At 38.0% G+C, this 16484-nt stretch overlaps 1 protein-coding gene across 3 annotated transcripts in view; it reads right to left on the bottom strand.

Moving 5' to 3' along the window:
* The window catches only part of TTC6 (tetratricopeptide repeat domain 6), a 242888-nt gene that overhangs the window by 78234 nt on the left and 148170 nt on the right, over window positions 1–16484 (bottom strand). For all 3 annotated transcript variants that reach the window (XM_063651570.1, XM_054449042.2, XM_054449043.2), the window contains 4 exons: window positions 7908–8370; window positions 7466–7595; window positions 6076–6248; window positions 4067–4203 (listed from right to left, as the gene is read on the bottom strand). In XM_063651570.1, coding sequence (XP_063507640.1) covers window positions 4067–4203; window positions 6076–6248; window positions 7466–7595; window positions 7908–8370 — 903 coding nt within the window. The remainder of the gene's footprint in view (window positions 1–4066; window positions 4204–6075; window positions 6249–7465; window positions 7596–7907; window positions 8371–16484) is intronic.

Raw genomic sequence — 16484 nt, 5'->3', positions numbered from 1 at the left:
TGAACCTGGGAGGCAGAGCTTGCAGTGAGCCAAGATTGAGCCACCGCACTCCAGCCTGGGTGATAGAGCAAGATTCCGTCTCAAGAAAAATAAATAAATAAATTAATTAATTAATTAATTAAAATAAAGAAGAAAAGAGAGAAGAATCAAATAGACACAATAAAAAATGATAAAGGGGATATGACCACTGATCCCACAGAAATACAAACTACCATCAGAGAATACTACAAACACCTCCACACAAATAAACTAGAAAATCTAGAAGAAATGGATAAATTCCTGGACACATACACCCTCCCAAGACTAAACTAGGAAGAAGTTGAATCCCTGAATAGACCAATAACAAGTTCTGAAATTGAGGCAGTAATTAATAGCCTGCCAACCAAAAAACGTCAAGGACCAGGCAGATTCACAGATGAATTCTACCAGAGGTACAAAGAGAAGCTAGTACCATTCCTTCTGAAACTGTTCCAAACAATAGAAAAAGAGGGACTCCTCTGTAACTCATTTTATGAGGATGGTATCGTGCTGATACCAAAACCTGGCAGAGACACAACAACAACAAAAAAATTTCAGGCCAGTATCACTGATGAACATCGATGTGAAAATCCTCAATAAAATACTGGCAAACCAAATCCAACAGCACATCAGAAAGCTTATCCACCATGACTGAGTCGGCTTCATCCCTGGGATGCAAGGCTGGTTCAACATACACAAATAAATAAACATAATCCATCACATAAATAGAACCAATAACAAAAATCATATGATTATCTCAATAGATGCAGAAAAAGCCTTCAATAAAATTCAACACCCTTTCATGCTAGAAACTCTCAATAAACTAGGTATTGATGGAATGTATCTCAAAATAATAAGAGCTATTTATGACAAACCCATAATATACATCACACAGAATGGCCAAATGCTGGAAGCATTCCCTTTGAAAACTGGCACAAGACAAGGATGCCTCTCTCACCACTCCTATTCAACATAGTATTGGAAGTTCTGGCCAGTGAAATCAGGCAAGAGAAAGAAATAAAGCGTATTCAAATAGGAAGAGAAGAAGTCAAATTATCTCTGTTTGCAGATGACATGATTGTATATTTAGAAAACCCCATCATCTCAGCCCCAAATCTCCTTAAGCTGATAAGCAACTTCAGCAGTCTTAGGATACAAAATCAATGTGCAAAAATCACAAGCATTCCTATACACCAATAATAGACGAACAGAGAGCCAAATCATGAGTGAACTCCCATTCACAATTGCTACAAAGAGAATAAAATATCTAAGAATACAACTTACAAGGGACATGAAGGACCTCTTCAAGGAGTACAAACCACTGCTCAAGGAAATAAGAAAGGAGACAAACAAATGGCAAAACATTCCATGCTCACGGATAGGAAGAATCATTATTGTGAAAATGGCCATACTGCCCAAAGTAATTTGTAGATTCAATGTTATTCCCATTGAGCTACCACTGACTTTCTTCATAGAATTAGAAACAACTACTTCAAAGTTCATATGGAACCACAGAAGAGCCCATATAGCCAAGACAATCCTAAGCAAAAAGAACAAAACTGGAAGCATCACACTACCTAACTTCAAACTATACTACAAGGCTACAGTAACCAAAACAGCATGGTTCTGGTATCAAAACAGATATACAGACCAATGGAACAGAACAGAGGCCTCAGAAATAACACCACACATATATACATAAAAAGCAACAGGGAAAGGATTCCCTATTTAATAAATGGTGCTGGGGAAACTGGCTAGCCATATGAAGAAAACAGAAACTGGACCCCTTCCTTACACCTTATACAAAAATTAACTCAAGATGGAATAAAGATTTAAACATAAAACCTAAAACCATAAAAACCTATAAAAAAAACTTAGGCAATGCCATTCAGCACATAGGCATGGGCAAAGACTTCATGTCTAAAACACCAAAAGCAATGGCAACAAAAGCTAAAATAGATAAATGGGATCTAATTAAACTAAAGAGCTTCTGTGCAGCAAACAAAACTATCATCAGAATGAACAGGCAACCTGCAGAATGGAAGAAAATTTTTGCAATCTATTCATCTGACAAAGGTCTAATATCCAGAATCTACAAGGAACTTAAACCAATTTACAAGAAAAAAAAACCATCAAAAAGTGGGCAAAGAATGTGAACATACACTTTTCAAAAGACATTTATGAAGCCAACAAACATATGAAAAAAAGCTCATCAATGCAAATCAAAACCACAATGAGATATCATCTCATGCCAGTTAGAATGTTGATAAAAAGTCAGGTAACAACAGATGCTGGAGAGGGTGTGGAGAAGTAGGAACGCTTTTACACTGTTGGTGGGAGTGTAAATTAGTTCAACCATTGTGGAAGATAGTGTGGCAATTCCTCAAGGATCTAGAACCAGAAATACAATTTGATACAGCAATCCCATTACAGGGTATATACCCAAAGGATTATAAATCTTTCTACTATAATGACACATGCACATGTATGTTTACTGCAGCAATATTTACAATAGCAAAGACTTGGAACCAACCCAAATGCCCATCAATTATAGACTTATAAAGAAAATGTGGCACATATACACCATGGAATACTATGCAGCCATAAAAAAGAAGGAGTCCAGGCCGGGCATGGTGGCTCATGCCTGTAATCCCAGCACTTTGGGAGACCAAGGTGGGTGGATCACCTAAGGTCAGAAGTTTGAGACCAGCCTGGCCAACATGGTAAAACTCTGTCTCTACTAAAAATACAAGAATTAGCCAGGTGTGGTGGCAGATGCCTGTAATCCCAACTACTCGGGAAGCTGAGGCAGGAAAATCGCTTGAACCCAGGAGGCAGAGGTTGCAGTGAGCCGAGACTATGCCATCGCACTCCAGCCTGGGTGACAAGAGCAAAACTCTGTCTCAAAAAAAAAAGAAAGAAAAAGATAAGAATGAGTTCATGTCCTTTGCACATGGATGAAGCTGGAAACCATCATTCTCAGCAAATTAACACAGGAACAGAAAACCAAACACCAGATGTTCTCACTCATAAGTGGGAACTGAACTATGAGAATACATGGACACAGGGAGGGGAACATCACACACCAGGGCCTGTCGGGGGTCGGGGGCAAGGGGAGGGAGAGCATCAGGACAAATTCCTAATGCATGCAGTCCTTAAAACCTAGATGACAGGTTGATGGGTACAGCAAACCACCATGGCACATATGTATCTAACAAACCTGGACGTTCTGCACGTGTATCCCAGAACTTAAACTAAAATAAAATAATATTTTAAAAAATGATTTACAATTAAAAACTGCAAGTGAAAAGATCAGTAGACGTGATTATATACATATTTTAAACCACTTCAAAACAAAATTTAGATTAAAAGAAAAGCAACAAAATGAAAACTATGCTATGTACAAATGAAAACTGTACAATGCACAAAGTTTAATATACAATACAATAAGATAGTATATCCCTTGAAGCCAGGAGTTCAAAAACAACCTAGACAACAAAGCAAGACCCCATTTCTACAAAAAAAAAAAAAAATTGAAAAAAAATTGAAAAATTAACTGGCTGTGGCAGCACAGCCTTGTAGTCTTAGCTACTTGTGAGGAAGAGGTGGGAGGATCGCATGAGCCCAGGAGGTTGAGGCTGCAGTGAGCCATGACTGCGTCACTGCACCGTAGACAGGGTGATAGTGTGAGACTCCGTCTCTAAAAGTAAACAAAAGATACTGCAAGAAACTGTATGAATAGTTTTCTGTGCTCAAAGTACAAAGGATATGAAGAAGAGATGCAAGGTGGTAGGCAATGCTTTAGAAATTGATAATGTAACTAGTATTTAGGAAATGCAAATGAAACAATTTTAAATTGTCATTTACGCCTGTTAAATTACCGACACCATTAGGGTGTAGGCAAGGATTTTTCATTTACTGATGGCACTGAAAATTGATTCATTGTTTTTAAAGAGCTGTCTAATATATTTCAAGCAATTTTTTGTTCTGAAAATGTATTTCAAATAATAGTAATAATTTTAAAAACGACATCTAAAATCATTCTTACCTTGCTTGAGAATTTTGGTGATCTATATTTAACAAGGCTGTAAAATCCTCTATGGCTGCAAACCAGTTTTCATTTTCATAATAAAACAGCCCACGTTTCAATAATGCATCTGTTCTTTTGGGATCATAAAAAATACACTACAGGGACAGGGGGAGGTACATAAACATCACAAAATGAAAAAAAAATGAAGTATATAATCACATAAGTGATCTAAAACTATGTTTTTAACGTCGGGTTAATAAAAGCAAACCATCTGAAGATGTCAAAATTTTCAGAGTTGTAGCTATCTTTAGATTTTTTCCATCATCAAATTCTAGAGAGGCAGTATTTTTTAAGAGAAAAAAAAAACCCGGCGTATACAGGAAGCGCAGGCTTCTGCCCACTGAAAATTTGCTGATAAAAATTCATAAGTGAATTGTTCAACTACAGTGGAGTTCATTGGATCTATCTCAGCATTTTATCCTAATTAAAGATGTAACATATGAGACTACATCAAGGCTGATTAAATCACATAAAATATAGATTAATCTAGCCATTAAAATGGGGAAGAGAATTGAATTATTATTGGTATGGCTCATTCATTTTACATTGACATACAAAGCAATAGAGGGAACAGACTAAATCATATATCAATCATAAAGCTCTTCACTATTGTTAGTAGAAAAGAACTGAAGCACAAAGGAGGTGACCAAATATTTTTAAAATAAAAAAAAATCCTAAAGATTTCAAAATTTGACCTCAATGTACTGCATTAATCTATTTCTAAACTATTGGTGCAGGATAGGGGAAACGAAGAGAATAGATAATCTAACAATTTCAGCATCTTCAAAAGAGCTTTTTGGTCATTTCTAGACCAGAAGTTAACAAAATATATAATATTCTCAAGCAAAAAAATGTCAAGTGGATGTCATGGATTCATAAATAGGGCAGTTGGGAAAACGGAAAGTTAAATTATTTAAATAATTTGAATAATTGCTTCTAAATTCTTAATTGCAGTAAGGAGTAAGAATTTGGAGTTTAAAGTCAGGAGATGAGAGTTAGAATTGTACCGCCATCAGGGGAATATTTTGCCTTGACTATGGTTCAGTTAAAAGTTCATTCCCTGGCCGGGCGCAGTGGCTCACGCCTGTAATCCCACCACTTTGGGAGGCCAAGGTGGGCGGATCACGAGGTCAGGAGATCGAGACCATACTGGCTAACACAGTGAAACCCCGTCTCTACTAAAAATACAAAAAAAATTAGCCGGGCGCGGTGGCGGGGGCCTGTATCCCCAGCTGCTTGGGAGGCTGAGGCAGGAGAATGGCGTGAACCCGGGAGGCGGAGCATGCAGTGAGCGAGATCGCGCCACTGCACTCCAGCCTGGGCAACAGAGCGAGACTCCGCCTCATTAAAAAAAAAAAAAAAAAAAAAAAGTTCATTTCCTCAATTCTCTGGTATCTCCTAAACATAAGTTACTCTCTCACCATCCTTATTTCCTTCATAGTACTTACCATAATTTGTAACAATGCCTTAATATCATAATTTGTAATAGTAAATAAATATTTTCAAGCAAGGGAATGAATGAATGAACGTATGAACGAACCAGTAAGCACAGCTTCTTTGAGAGCAGATAGGTTCCCTGCAGAAAAGAATCAACTATTCAAGAGTTAAAAAGTAGAAAATACTTTTCTTTAATGTTTAAAGGTAAGAAGCAATTTTCAAAGGCTTCTTTAACCACCGTAGCATGGCTCCAGAGGAGGCAGCTGGAAAAGCTGGGCCCGCTACACGTTATCTCATGCCTCCACACTCAATTCTGATGTAAATTCGTTCATTCACCATTTAAAAAATAATAATTAACATAGTGTTAATATTAATTCCAGTAATGAAAACTCTAGCTCCAAACCTGTAATGAATCAATTTTGATTATATAATATACACAAAAAGACCTTCAAAAACTTGCTGTACTATTTGCATGAGGATATCGCAATCTAAACTATATAAATGGTAGAATTATATGTGATAAAGCTTACTTTCGAAAAGTCATCAATGGCCAGTACTTTGTTTGCTATTTCATACATCTCACCCCTCCTGAAATAGATATCAGCATCTGTGGGCCTGCATTTAATTGCCTGGGTATAGTTTAGAATTGCCAAAGTTATGTCTTTTTTTCCCCTGTAAATTTCTGCCTTTGACAAATATGCCTCTAAAGAAAATTAAAAAGATAAAATTTGGAGTTATAATCCTTTCATTCCTATGAAAATTTTAAAAGATTAATCCCTCTCCCTCCACAAATGTAGTCAAAATAATTTTTCTCTATTACACTTTCTTAACTATTAGTTTGGCTTATTTTATTCTATTTTATTTTATTTTTTTAGGCAGGATCTCCTTCTCTCACCAAGGCTGGAGTGCAGTGGTACAATCATGGCTCACTGCAGCCTCGACCTCCAGGGCTCAAGCAATCCTCCCACATCAGCCTCCTAAATAGCTGGGACTACAGATGCATGCCACCACACCCAGCTAATTTTTGTATTTTTTTTTTTATAGACACAGGGGTTCACCATGTTGCCCAGGCTGGTCTCAAACTCCTGGGCTCATGTCATCCGCCCACCTCAGCCTCCCAAAGTGCTGGGATTATAGGCATAAGCCACTATGCCTGGGCCCATTTCATTTAATTTTTATTTTGACAATGCCAAATTTGTTCTCAAAGGCTGGATAAATGTTCATTTGTGGTTAAAGGTACTTTCAATTTGAAGTAACAAAAATTACCTTTTACCTTTCCATATGTTTAAAATGTTTTTTCATAATCCTTTAATCATCATAGTAAAAAGTTACGTTGTGATCACACAAAACTTAATGGACTTTTAGCAGAGATCAACACAGGTCAAAAATCATTTATTAAGCTCATGTTTTATTTTATGGGTATGTTGTAGGTGCTGGGGATACAAAGGTGAATATCACATTTTCACATTCCTAGAAAGTTCCATGTCTAGTGCTTCAAGTTGGTTGGAGGATAGTACATAAGAGCAAAGATATAGATTTCATACAACCAAGTAATCCTAGGCACACAATAACTCTAACTCAGAGAGATGTGATCAAATCACACAAATCAAAGAGTGATTTGTAAATTACTTCTATAACTATTTTAAATTCATATTCTTTCGTTGTGAGATGAGCAGTAAGGAACCAACTTACTGCAATATATACCAAGGACAATAACCTTTCAAACCAGGGTAAGTATTTTTAAAACACTATTGGATTGTATGAGCCCTGGATTTACAATAACAAGAGTAAAAAGATTTAATTGAGGAAAGTCATTTTCAGGACATATATCTACTGATTTATGTATCCTTATAGTACCAATAAATGACAAAGCCTGAGGTCAAAATGTAGGTAATATAACTGTCTCTACAGACAACCCACCTGTATTATTTTTATTATATTTATGTATATAATTCAAGTCATCCAAAGCTTCATTAATTTTGTCTTGGAAAAGATAAATTAAATGTCGGTGCCAATAGGCATTGAGAAACAATGGTTCCAAGAGCATTACCTAGAAAATATATGTAAAAATTCAGTTAAAGTTGATTTGTTAAAGGAGGATATCCTATCAAATAAATTTTTAAAACACGATTGACCCCAGTGGCTTTGTATGTACGTAACATAAAATAAAACCTTCCAATCTGACAAACAAAAACCATGTTTTCAATATTAATTATTTGAAAATGCAAATAATTATACTGTTATAATAATTCCACATGCTATACTATAAACATTCATTGTTCAAAATTTCAGCAAAAATTACTATACAATTAAAAGCAAGTGTAAATGGTGAATATTACTATTTTGGTTAAATAAAACTTACTCTCTGCAGATCATTCATGGCACTCTGCAACTTTCCCAGTTTCCTATAAATAGCTCCACGCCTACAATATGCAAATGCAGGATATTTTGTCTTATCATTTATTTCTTCAGTCAAAATCTTCACTTCAGATTCATAATATTTAACGACCTCTTGTGGAAGATCAGACTCCACATAATTATTTAATTTTAGTTTTGGTGGTTCTTTCACTCTTTCAGGTGGGTCTTTAGGAACTGATATTTTATCATCTTTCTCTTTTACAGGTGTGCACGCATCTTTGTACTCAAGGAGCCTATCAAGAGCCCATGTCCGAGGATCAATATTTTCTGGAATTCCTCCCTTAGCTTGGACGAATTTTTCAAAATTTAAATACAAAGGTAAACTGGGACTCCGTATTTGACGTTCATATAATGGAACTTTGAACAAATATTTCTTCTGTCCCGGAAGTATTCCATGAGATGCTGATCTAGTTTTTAAAAGAGTGATTTTTTTAATTACAGAAATACAATCATCTTTCTAATCAGTAAATCAACTCAGCCACATACAAAACTACTATTTGTTATCAAAACAAAATTACATGCTAATTTTATGCGCAAGTTCTCCTTTTCATTTAATAAAATGGTAACACTGTATGAAGAATCTCCCTCAAGTTTAGGAAAGCAAAAGACTGTTTTTAAAGATGTAGCCTCCTTACAGTACTAAAAAAATGAGGTCAATGTGGCTTTCAAGTTTAATTTACACCCTCTACAATACCAGCCACCAGAGGAATTACAATGGAGAATTAAGGAAGTAAACATAATGTGAGAAAAAAAATGCCATGCAAGAGGTTAAAGAGGACATGAACTTGAGGCAGTGAGAAGAAGGCAGGAGTTGACTACACCCCAGGCTATCAACTGAACATCCCAGTTTTACCCTTCTCCTAGTAGGCTATCAAATTAAATAATACCTAATATGCTTTCAAATGCTACAAGTCTAGGATTAGCCTTCGCAAATTCTTCCTTTGCAATATAGTCTTCATTGAGTAACATGTGCCGTAGGGCTGGTACTGTACTAGCCGCAGGAAATAAGAATAAACTCAGTCTATTGGAATAAAAAAAAATTACCCTATCACTTCATATTTACTGAGTATGTACTATGAGAAATACCTAGTGCTGAACACTAGGAGCACAAAAGTAAGAAAAGTTAGTTTCCTTCCCTTTCCTTACTTTCATAAGTTATCTATTCCTTTCCACATTCTAGTGCAAGCCACCATCATCTGTTCTTCTTAGAGCAGAATAATTTCTTAATTCCCTGCTTCTACTTTTGCTCTTTGTCTAATTCATTCTCTGCATGGCAGCCAGGCATAGTTTTCGTTTCTTGTTTTACAAATGTAAATAAGATCACATCACTCCTCCAAGAGCTTCCCCTAGTATGCAAATCGAGCTCTTCACCATGGTCCATAAGACCCCACATGATCAAGTGCCGCATAAATATTTGACACCACTACTCTCTCCCTCATTCCCTATTTTCCAGCCATATCATCCTTGAGCAAGCCTCAAGGCCATTGCCCTTTTCAGCCCTTCTGACTGGCTGGCTCCTTCTCAATTCATATTTCTGATCAAATGTCACTTTAGAAAGGTCTTCTGTGCCAGATATGTTTTGTTTGCACCTCCATATTCATCTCTACCCTTCTCCATCTTGCTCCCTGTCCCAGGAAACTGATCTGCACAGACTATAGCCTTAAGATCCCTTGGTCTCTGTCTTCTCATAAAGTTTATCCGATTAGGAACCCCAACAGAGGGAAGGAGGAGAGTGAAGTCAGTGTTTATTACTCTGGCTTCCTCATGAAGGGTCTCCTCAAACTACCTAGGATCCTTGAACAAAGATCACTACTGCTTTCAAGAAAACCATTTCCATACAACTCTTTTCTTTCAGCTTCTAGTCATCACTCCCTCTTTTTGTCCTCTCAAACTTAGGAGTAGAAAATGGCTTTACATTTTTAACCCCAGGATACTGCATTATCATTTCTGGTTTCCTTGTACTTTGACATTTTTGTAAATTTCTCCTTTATCATAACCTCCAAATATTATCCTAAGCTGAGTGGTGTTTGTGATTGGGATGTTCACTTACAAAGTAATTAGTACCAGAGATGGACTCAGGAAGCACACACGGATATAAAGGATTCTAGGATAACTTACTTGCCAGGTTGAAATAGGACATGGGTAATCCATGACATGTGGTGGTATAAAAATTTGTCAAATATCACCAGTGTTAGCAGGGAATGATGTTCAGGTGGAAGACAAGGCATTGGGAGATCAAGGAGCTTTAAGTCATTAGGACAACAATAATTATTATAAAAATTGTATGTTCAGTTGACTACTTCTTTCAGACCAAAGAGTAGTTGCAGTACCTATTAAGTACCCTCTAAACTTTGTGCACCAAGGTAATAAAGCTAGTAGGCAAGAAGCAGAAAACTGAAATATGGGATGTTAACAGGCAAGGAGGTATGAACGAGAGTGAGAATTTTAAATCTCCAAATTCCACTTATCTTCCCTTTACTGAGGAGACTGGCTGAGGAATTGTCAGATCCCCCATCTGAGACTCTCAGTCCTCTCCTGCATAAGTTTCTTTCAATGACTATACTGTGATGTTGCCTCATACGCTGTAATGCACCTACCTCAAGCATGCCCTGAAATCACTCAGCTGTGACTCCCAAACCCTCTCATGGAGCCACAGCCATTACAGTCCCTCAGCCTCCCACACACCTCTTCCATGGAGGTGACCTTGGGTTGGTGGCTGCTGGCCTCACTACACACAGCCTTAGCTAGAACACACAGAAATACTCTAAGTGAAGGGTTCTCAAACTTCAGCATGCATCAGAATTACCCAAAGACTTGTTAAAAATACAGATTTTGAGGCTCCACCCTCAGGGTCTCTTATTCGGTAGACCTAGCGTGGAGTTCTAGAACTTGCACCTCTAACAAGTTCCCAGGTAACACTCATGCATGGATTACACTATAAGAGCCATTGCTATAGAGGAATGAGTTCTAAGGTTCAAGAAATAGGAATTTGTCTGCAATATGGAATGTGCTTAGTCAAGTCCTAACCCTTGGAAAGACCAGAGAATGCATAAGTGAGGGGGCACAATACCCTTGAAAAGCCTTGTGGGTGCTGACCTCAGAGCTGGAAAAGAATGACGGGGGGGAACGGGAGCAAAGAAATTTATTTCACTGATTCCAAAGGGAATAATAGAACCCTGGAGTGGTAAAATCCCGTTTACCACTACAGATATGGTAGATACAATGACCACAATAAGCAATAGAGACAGAATAGTAGTAACAGGATTTTAACTCTCAAGGATCCTTGGCAATAGCTAAATGACTAAAGGTGCTTAGAGATGAAATAAATGGGCAGCTTGCTTGGGTGTTCTTTGGCTTACATAGGGGAAAACTTATAGGTCTTCTGGTACAAACCTAACCAGCTATAGTGGGGGTTTACAATCTTTTACCCAGCTCTCAGACCCCAGCCAGTTCATAGTCCAAAACCTCTCTTAACAGGAAGGTCGGGCAAAGTCCCACTGAGGAAAAATCCTGCAATGTGGCTCAGGTATACACAGTGAATTTTCCCTGAAATCTTCTAAAGGGATGAGAAAGGAGAATACTCAAACCTTCCAGGGGTAATTAGATACTGGCTCTGACCTTATGCTAATCCACAGATACCCACTACAAATCCCACTGACGTTTATCAATCAAATTAAAGAATTACGAAAGTCAAGTGATAGAATCTTGGTCTGAGACCATTTAACAGTGGATCTAGTTAGACATGGACCCATTTGTTGATAATTTCCCTAGTCCCAGAATGTATAGTGGGAGTAAATACACGTAATAACTGAATAAACTGTAGACTGAGGAAGATAATGATAGTAATGGCCAAGTGAAAATCTCGGAAACTGCCCTCATCCCATCTCACACCACTATCCACCAAGATAGCAAACAAAAAGCAATACCAGATTCCAGGGAAATTACATATTAGTGGAACCATCAGAGACTTGAAGGATATAGGTGGCAATTCCCACCATATCTCCATTTTACTTTCCTGTTTCACCAGTGCAAAACCAAGATAGCGTGCAGAAAGTGACTATAAGTTATCACAAATTTAATCAGGTGGTGATAACAATTACAGCTTTAGTTCCAGATGTGGTATATTTACTGAAGCAATGAACACACCTCCTGGCACCTGGTTTGCAGCTGTTGACCTGACATGTTTTCTTTGCCATTCCCCTAGTTTAGGAGAATCTGATGAAGTTTACATTTACATGGCAGGGACAACTCTCTCCATATATATATATACACACACACACACACACACATATATGTACGTACATATATATGTGTATGTGTATATATATGTGTATGTGTGTGTGTGTGTGTGTGTATCCCATATCCAACCCATAAGCAAATCCTGTTGTCCCTATTTCTAAAATCTATCTAGAATCTAACCACTTTCCACTACTTTGGTTGCTGTCACCCTAAACCAAGAAACTATTTCTCACCTGGATTATTTCAATAGCTTTCTAACTGGTCTCCCTGCTCCACTACAATCTATTTTTCACAAGTAACCAGAGTGAACCTTCTGGAACATAAACTAGATCATATCAACTCACTGCTCCCAAATCCCAGTGTTTCCTTTTCTATTAAAAATCCAAAGTCTTTGCCATAACCTATAAACATCACTACCCCATTCTCAAGTCCACAGTGATTTCTTGGCACTCTTAAGAATAATTCCAAATTTACTCTGGCCTACAAGGCACCCCGTGGTATTATCTCTGACCACTTCCTCAACCTCGCTTCTTTCCATCCTGCACTCACTCTGTTCCAGCGACACTGACTTCTATGCTGTCCCTCAAAAGCAACAAACATGTCTCCAACTCAAGGCCTTTGCACTTGTTATGACCACTTCAGATATTGAAACACTTCACTCCCTCATTCCATTCAGTTCTACGCTCAAATATCACTACCTTATAGAGGCTTCTGACCACTCTGTCTAAAATAGTAACCTTTGTTACACTGCTTTATTTTCTTCATTACATTTGTCACTTCCTAATGTTATTTGTTTACCTCTCCACTCTCTCCCACTACAATATAAGCTCTATGAGGACACGGAGTTTGCCAGTCTTGTTCCTTGCCCTGTGCTCCTTGTCTAATGTAGTACTGCTGAGTAGTGCTCAATAAATGCATGTTGCAGAAATGAATGGCTGAACTCATTCATTCATCAAATTGTTGCTGAATTTCTACTATGTGCCATGATTTAATAAGAGAAATCGCATTTAACTATAGTCCCTCCAACTCTTGACTTCAAGCTGATAAACTTTGCCTTCATTGAAAATATAGGAGCTATCTGACTTGAATACTTACCTTATTTTCTTAAACAAAATATACATTCCCAGGGAAGGAAGATGCTTTCTTCATATGATGCACAATACTTCTTCCCTGGGAGTTCAGTTGTATCACTTGTGGTCTATGTCCCATCCACATTTGCCTACTCAGAGCCTTCACTCTTTCAATATCCTGACTTTTCTGTATCATCTAAAATTGTGATCAGTACTCTGAAATTTTACTAGGCAGAGAAACTGCAGAAAGGATACTAAAGAGGCAAGAATGAGGAGGAAATTCCAGATAAAAGAGAGTTGAATGAGGGGATCCTCTAAACATAAGTTTGAACCTATACATATCCCAGGCTAACTCCTGAACCACCCATCAATCCCTTCTCATTATTCCAAAAATAATCACTGCCATAGTTTGATGTATATAATTTCAAGGTTTCTTTATAGATATACAAGCACTATTATACACACATACACGCATATACATACAGCTTTGTTAAAATATATTCCCACATAAACATCCAAAAATATGTTAATTGTGACTTATTTCTCAATGGTAGCATTGCTGTATTTTCTAAGTTTTTACAATGAGCATGTAGTATTTTTACTATCAAATATTAATAAAATAAGTAAAATATTTTTAAGGAAACAAGATCTTGCTATATAACTTTCTAGAAGGATGTAAAAAGGAAAGGAAATGCAGACAGTGGATGAACTTTTATGAGGAAGAATTATAGTCCTAGATCACTGAAATTAAATAATACAAATAAAAGGAACATGATAAAAGAGGGGACTGGCTGTTTACATATACCCCAAAAGGTAAATATTTCTTCCTGTACTGCAAGTTTAAATCATGTTTTCATAGCCATGAATATGGTTCATGGTTTTTCATTTGGAGGAACCAGAGTAAATTAACCTGCTAGCTATCACTCCAGCCTGAGAAAGTCAAGCCTTTGGGTTGGAATATGTACACATACAGTTAATCTGAGATGAGATGTAAGACAATTTAAGGAAACAGAAATTTTGAACAGTTTAAACATTTTGCTCAAAATATCGTTGGTATAAAAATAAGGACGATTTTACTACCCAAATCAAGGGATATTTGAGCTGGACGTTACTTCAGAAATCATGTGGATAGGCTATTCATCTTCTAGATGGGGAAACAAATATTCAAGGAAATCAAGTAGCTCAGCCTAATCACTGAGGATCTAGTGAATGAAGGTTGGGATATGGATGTATACAAATTCCTGATCCAGAGTTCTTGCTCCTAGAACATCACTGCTGCCAGCTCTTAGAGAAGCAGAGTGATAAATGAAAGTCAAAATAGGCCTGATGGCCAGGCGCAGTGGTTCATGCCTGTAATCTCAGCACTTTGCGAGCACAAGGCGGGTGGATTGCTTGAGACCGGAAATTCAAGACCAGCCTGGGCAACATGGCGAAACCCTGCCTCTACCAAAAAAAAAATACAAAAATTAGCCACACGTGGTGGCACCCACCTGTAGGCCCAGCTACTTGAGACGATGAAGTGGGAGAATCCCTTGAGCCCTGGAGGCAGAGGTTGCAGTGAGCCAAGATCACACCATTGCACTCCAGTCTGGGCAATGGAAATGAAACCATGTCTCAAAAAAAAAAAAACAAAAAACAAAAAGTGGAAGGGCAAAACAACTAAGGAAAATATAACAACTCCTGCTTGGGGGAAAATAAATTCTGCTTCTCTGAGGAATGCAGCAGCACAAGATGGGCCAAGAAAACCAGGTCTGAGACCACAGGGTCATTTGCAGGAGCAGGTCAAGTGAGTTAAGACTAAGGACAATTATTCTAGAAAGGGGCACAAGAAGATGCATTCAGAGGGATAGGAACGCCATTGGCAAACAGGCTGGTAGCCTGGATCTCAGATGAAGAACGTTACTCAGTCCCGGAAGACAGAACGTTGGCAGAGATCAAGAGGCTAGCAATTCACAAAAGCCCACATAGGAGGTAAGGCAGTGGGTACAAGGGAGTCAAGGCAGCCACTATTCATCGATAGGAAGAGCTCACTGTGGGTCAGCCAGCTACTGAGGAAGGTCTCCTCTACTCCCTCAGGCTGCTCTGTCAACACTGAGATCAGAGACCAAAGCAGAGGGAAACTTCTAGAGAAACAATGAAGCTGCAAAGTTATTGCAAACTTTGGCAACCTGCCATGACCTAGCTGAGGAGGGAAGCAACAGGGCTAAGGGGATAAAAAGAAATGCATGAATCTGGGTGAGGTGGCTCCAGTGGCTTTCTGCAGGGGTGACTTTCCACAGCCATAATTCGACTTGATGTATGAGAACATATGCAGTCTGCTTCCCACCATTAAGGGAGGCCAGCCAAGAACGGGTGTGATTAAATAATCTTTATGGTTGGACACAAAATGCTAAGAAGTAAATCTGTGAATTATCAAATTAAGATTAGTGACAAAAGGCCAGGGGCGGTGCCTCATGCCTGTAATCCCAGCACTTTGGGAGGCTGAGGCAGGTGGATCACCTGAGGTCAGGAGTTCAAGACCAGCCTGGCCAACATGGCAAAACCCTGTCTCTACTAAAAATATGAAAAATTAGCCAGGTGTGGTGCTGCACGCCTGTACTCCCAGCTACTTGGGTGGCTAAGACATGGGAATCACTTGAACCTGGGAGGCAGAGGTTGCAGTGAGCCAAGGTGCTACTGCACTCCAGCCTGGGCAACAGAGCGAGACTCTGTCTCAAAAAAAAAAAAAAATAGTGGGAAAAAAGTCTCAAACTATAGGAACAAAATTATTTTTCAAGTTGCTCCATAGTTGTTAGTTTTGAACTAACAATTCGTATCTACATTTATATGTGGTAAATTAGTTTGAATTAAGATTTTTTTAAAAAGGTAGGAAAGCTGTACTAACAATACTCCCACAGTTTGTTTTACTGCCTCCACCAAAAGGTTCATCCTATGGTTCCTGTTACACCCATTGGCAGCACATACAAATTTCAAAGTCAGTTATTAGAAGGCAAAGAAATCTTTTTAAATGGTAAAACTTTATAATATTCAGAATGATAAAAGGTCAGTAAGAAGACCACATCCCACAGAAGCAGCATTTGATCAGTTTATATACTTTTTTTAGATACAAGTCATTTAGGTTGTGGCCAAAATGGTGCGGTGTGTATTACCCTTTCCAGGATGGTGAAGATTCATAATACTTTAAAATCAGTAAATGTATTGAAAATGTATAA

Source organism: Pongo pygmaeus, chromosome 15 (genome assembly GCF_028885625.2).
Source record: "Pongo pygmaeus isolate AG05252 chromosome 15, NHGRI_mPonPyg2-v2.0_pri, whole genome shotgun sequence".
NCBI classification, from domain to species: Eukaryota; Metazoa; Chordata; class Mammalia; order Primates; family Hominidae; genus Pongo; species Pongo pygmaeus.
The sequence above is the reverse complement of the archived record's forward strand: the minus strand, read 5'-3'. Positions and strand labels throughout refer to the sequence as shown.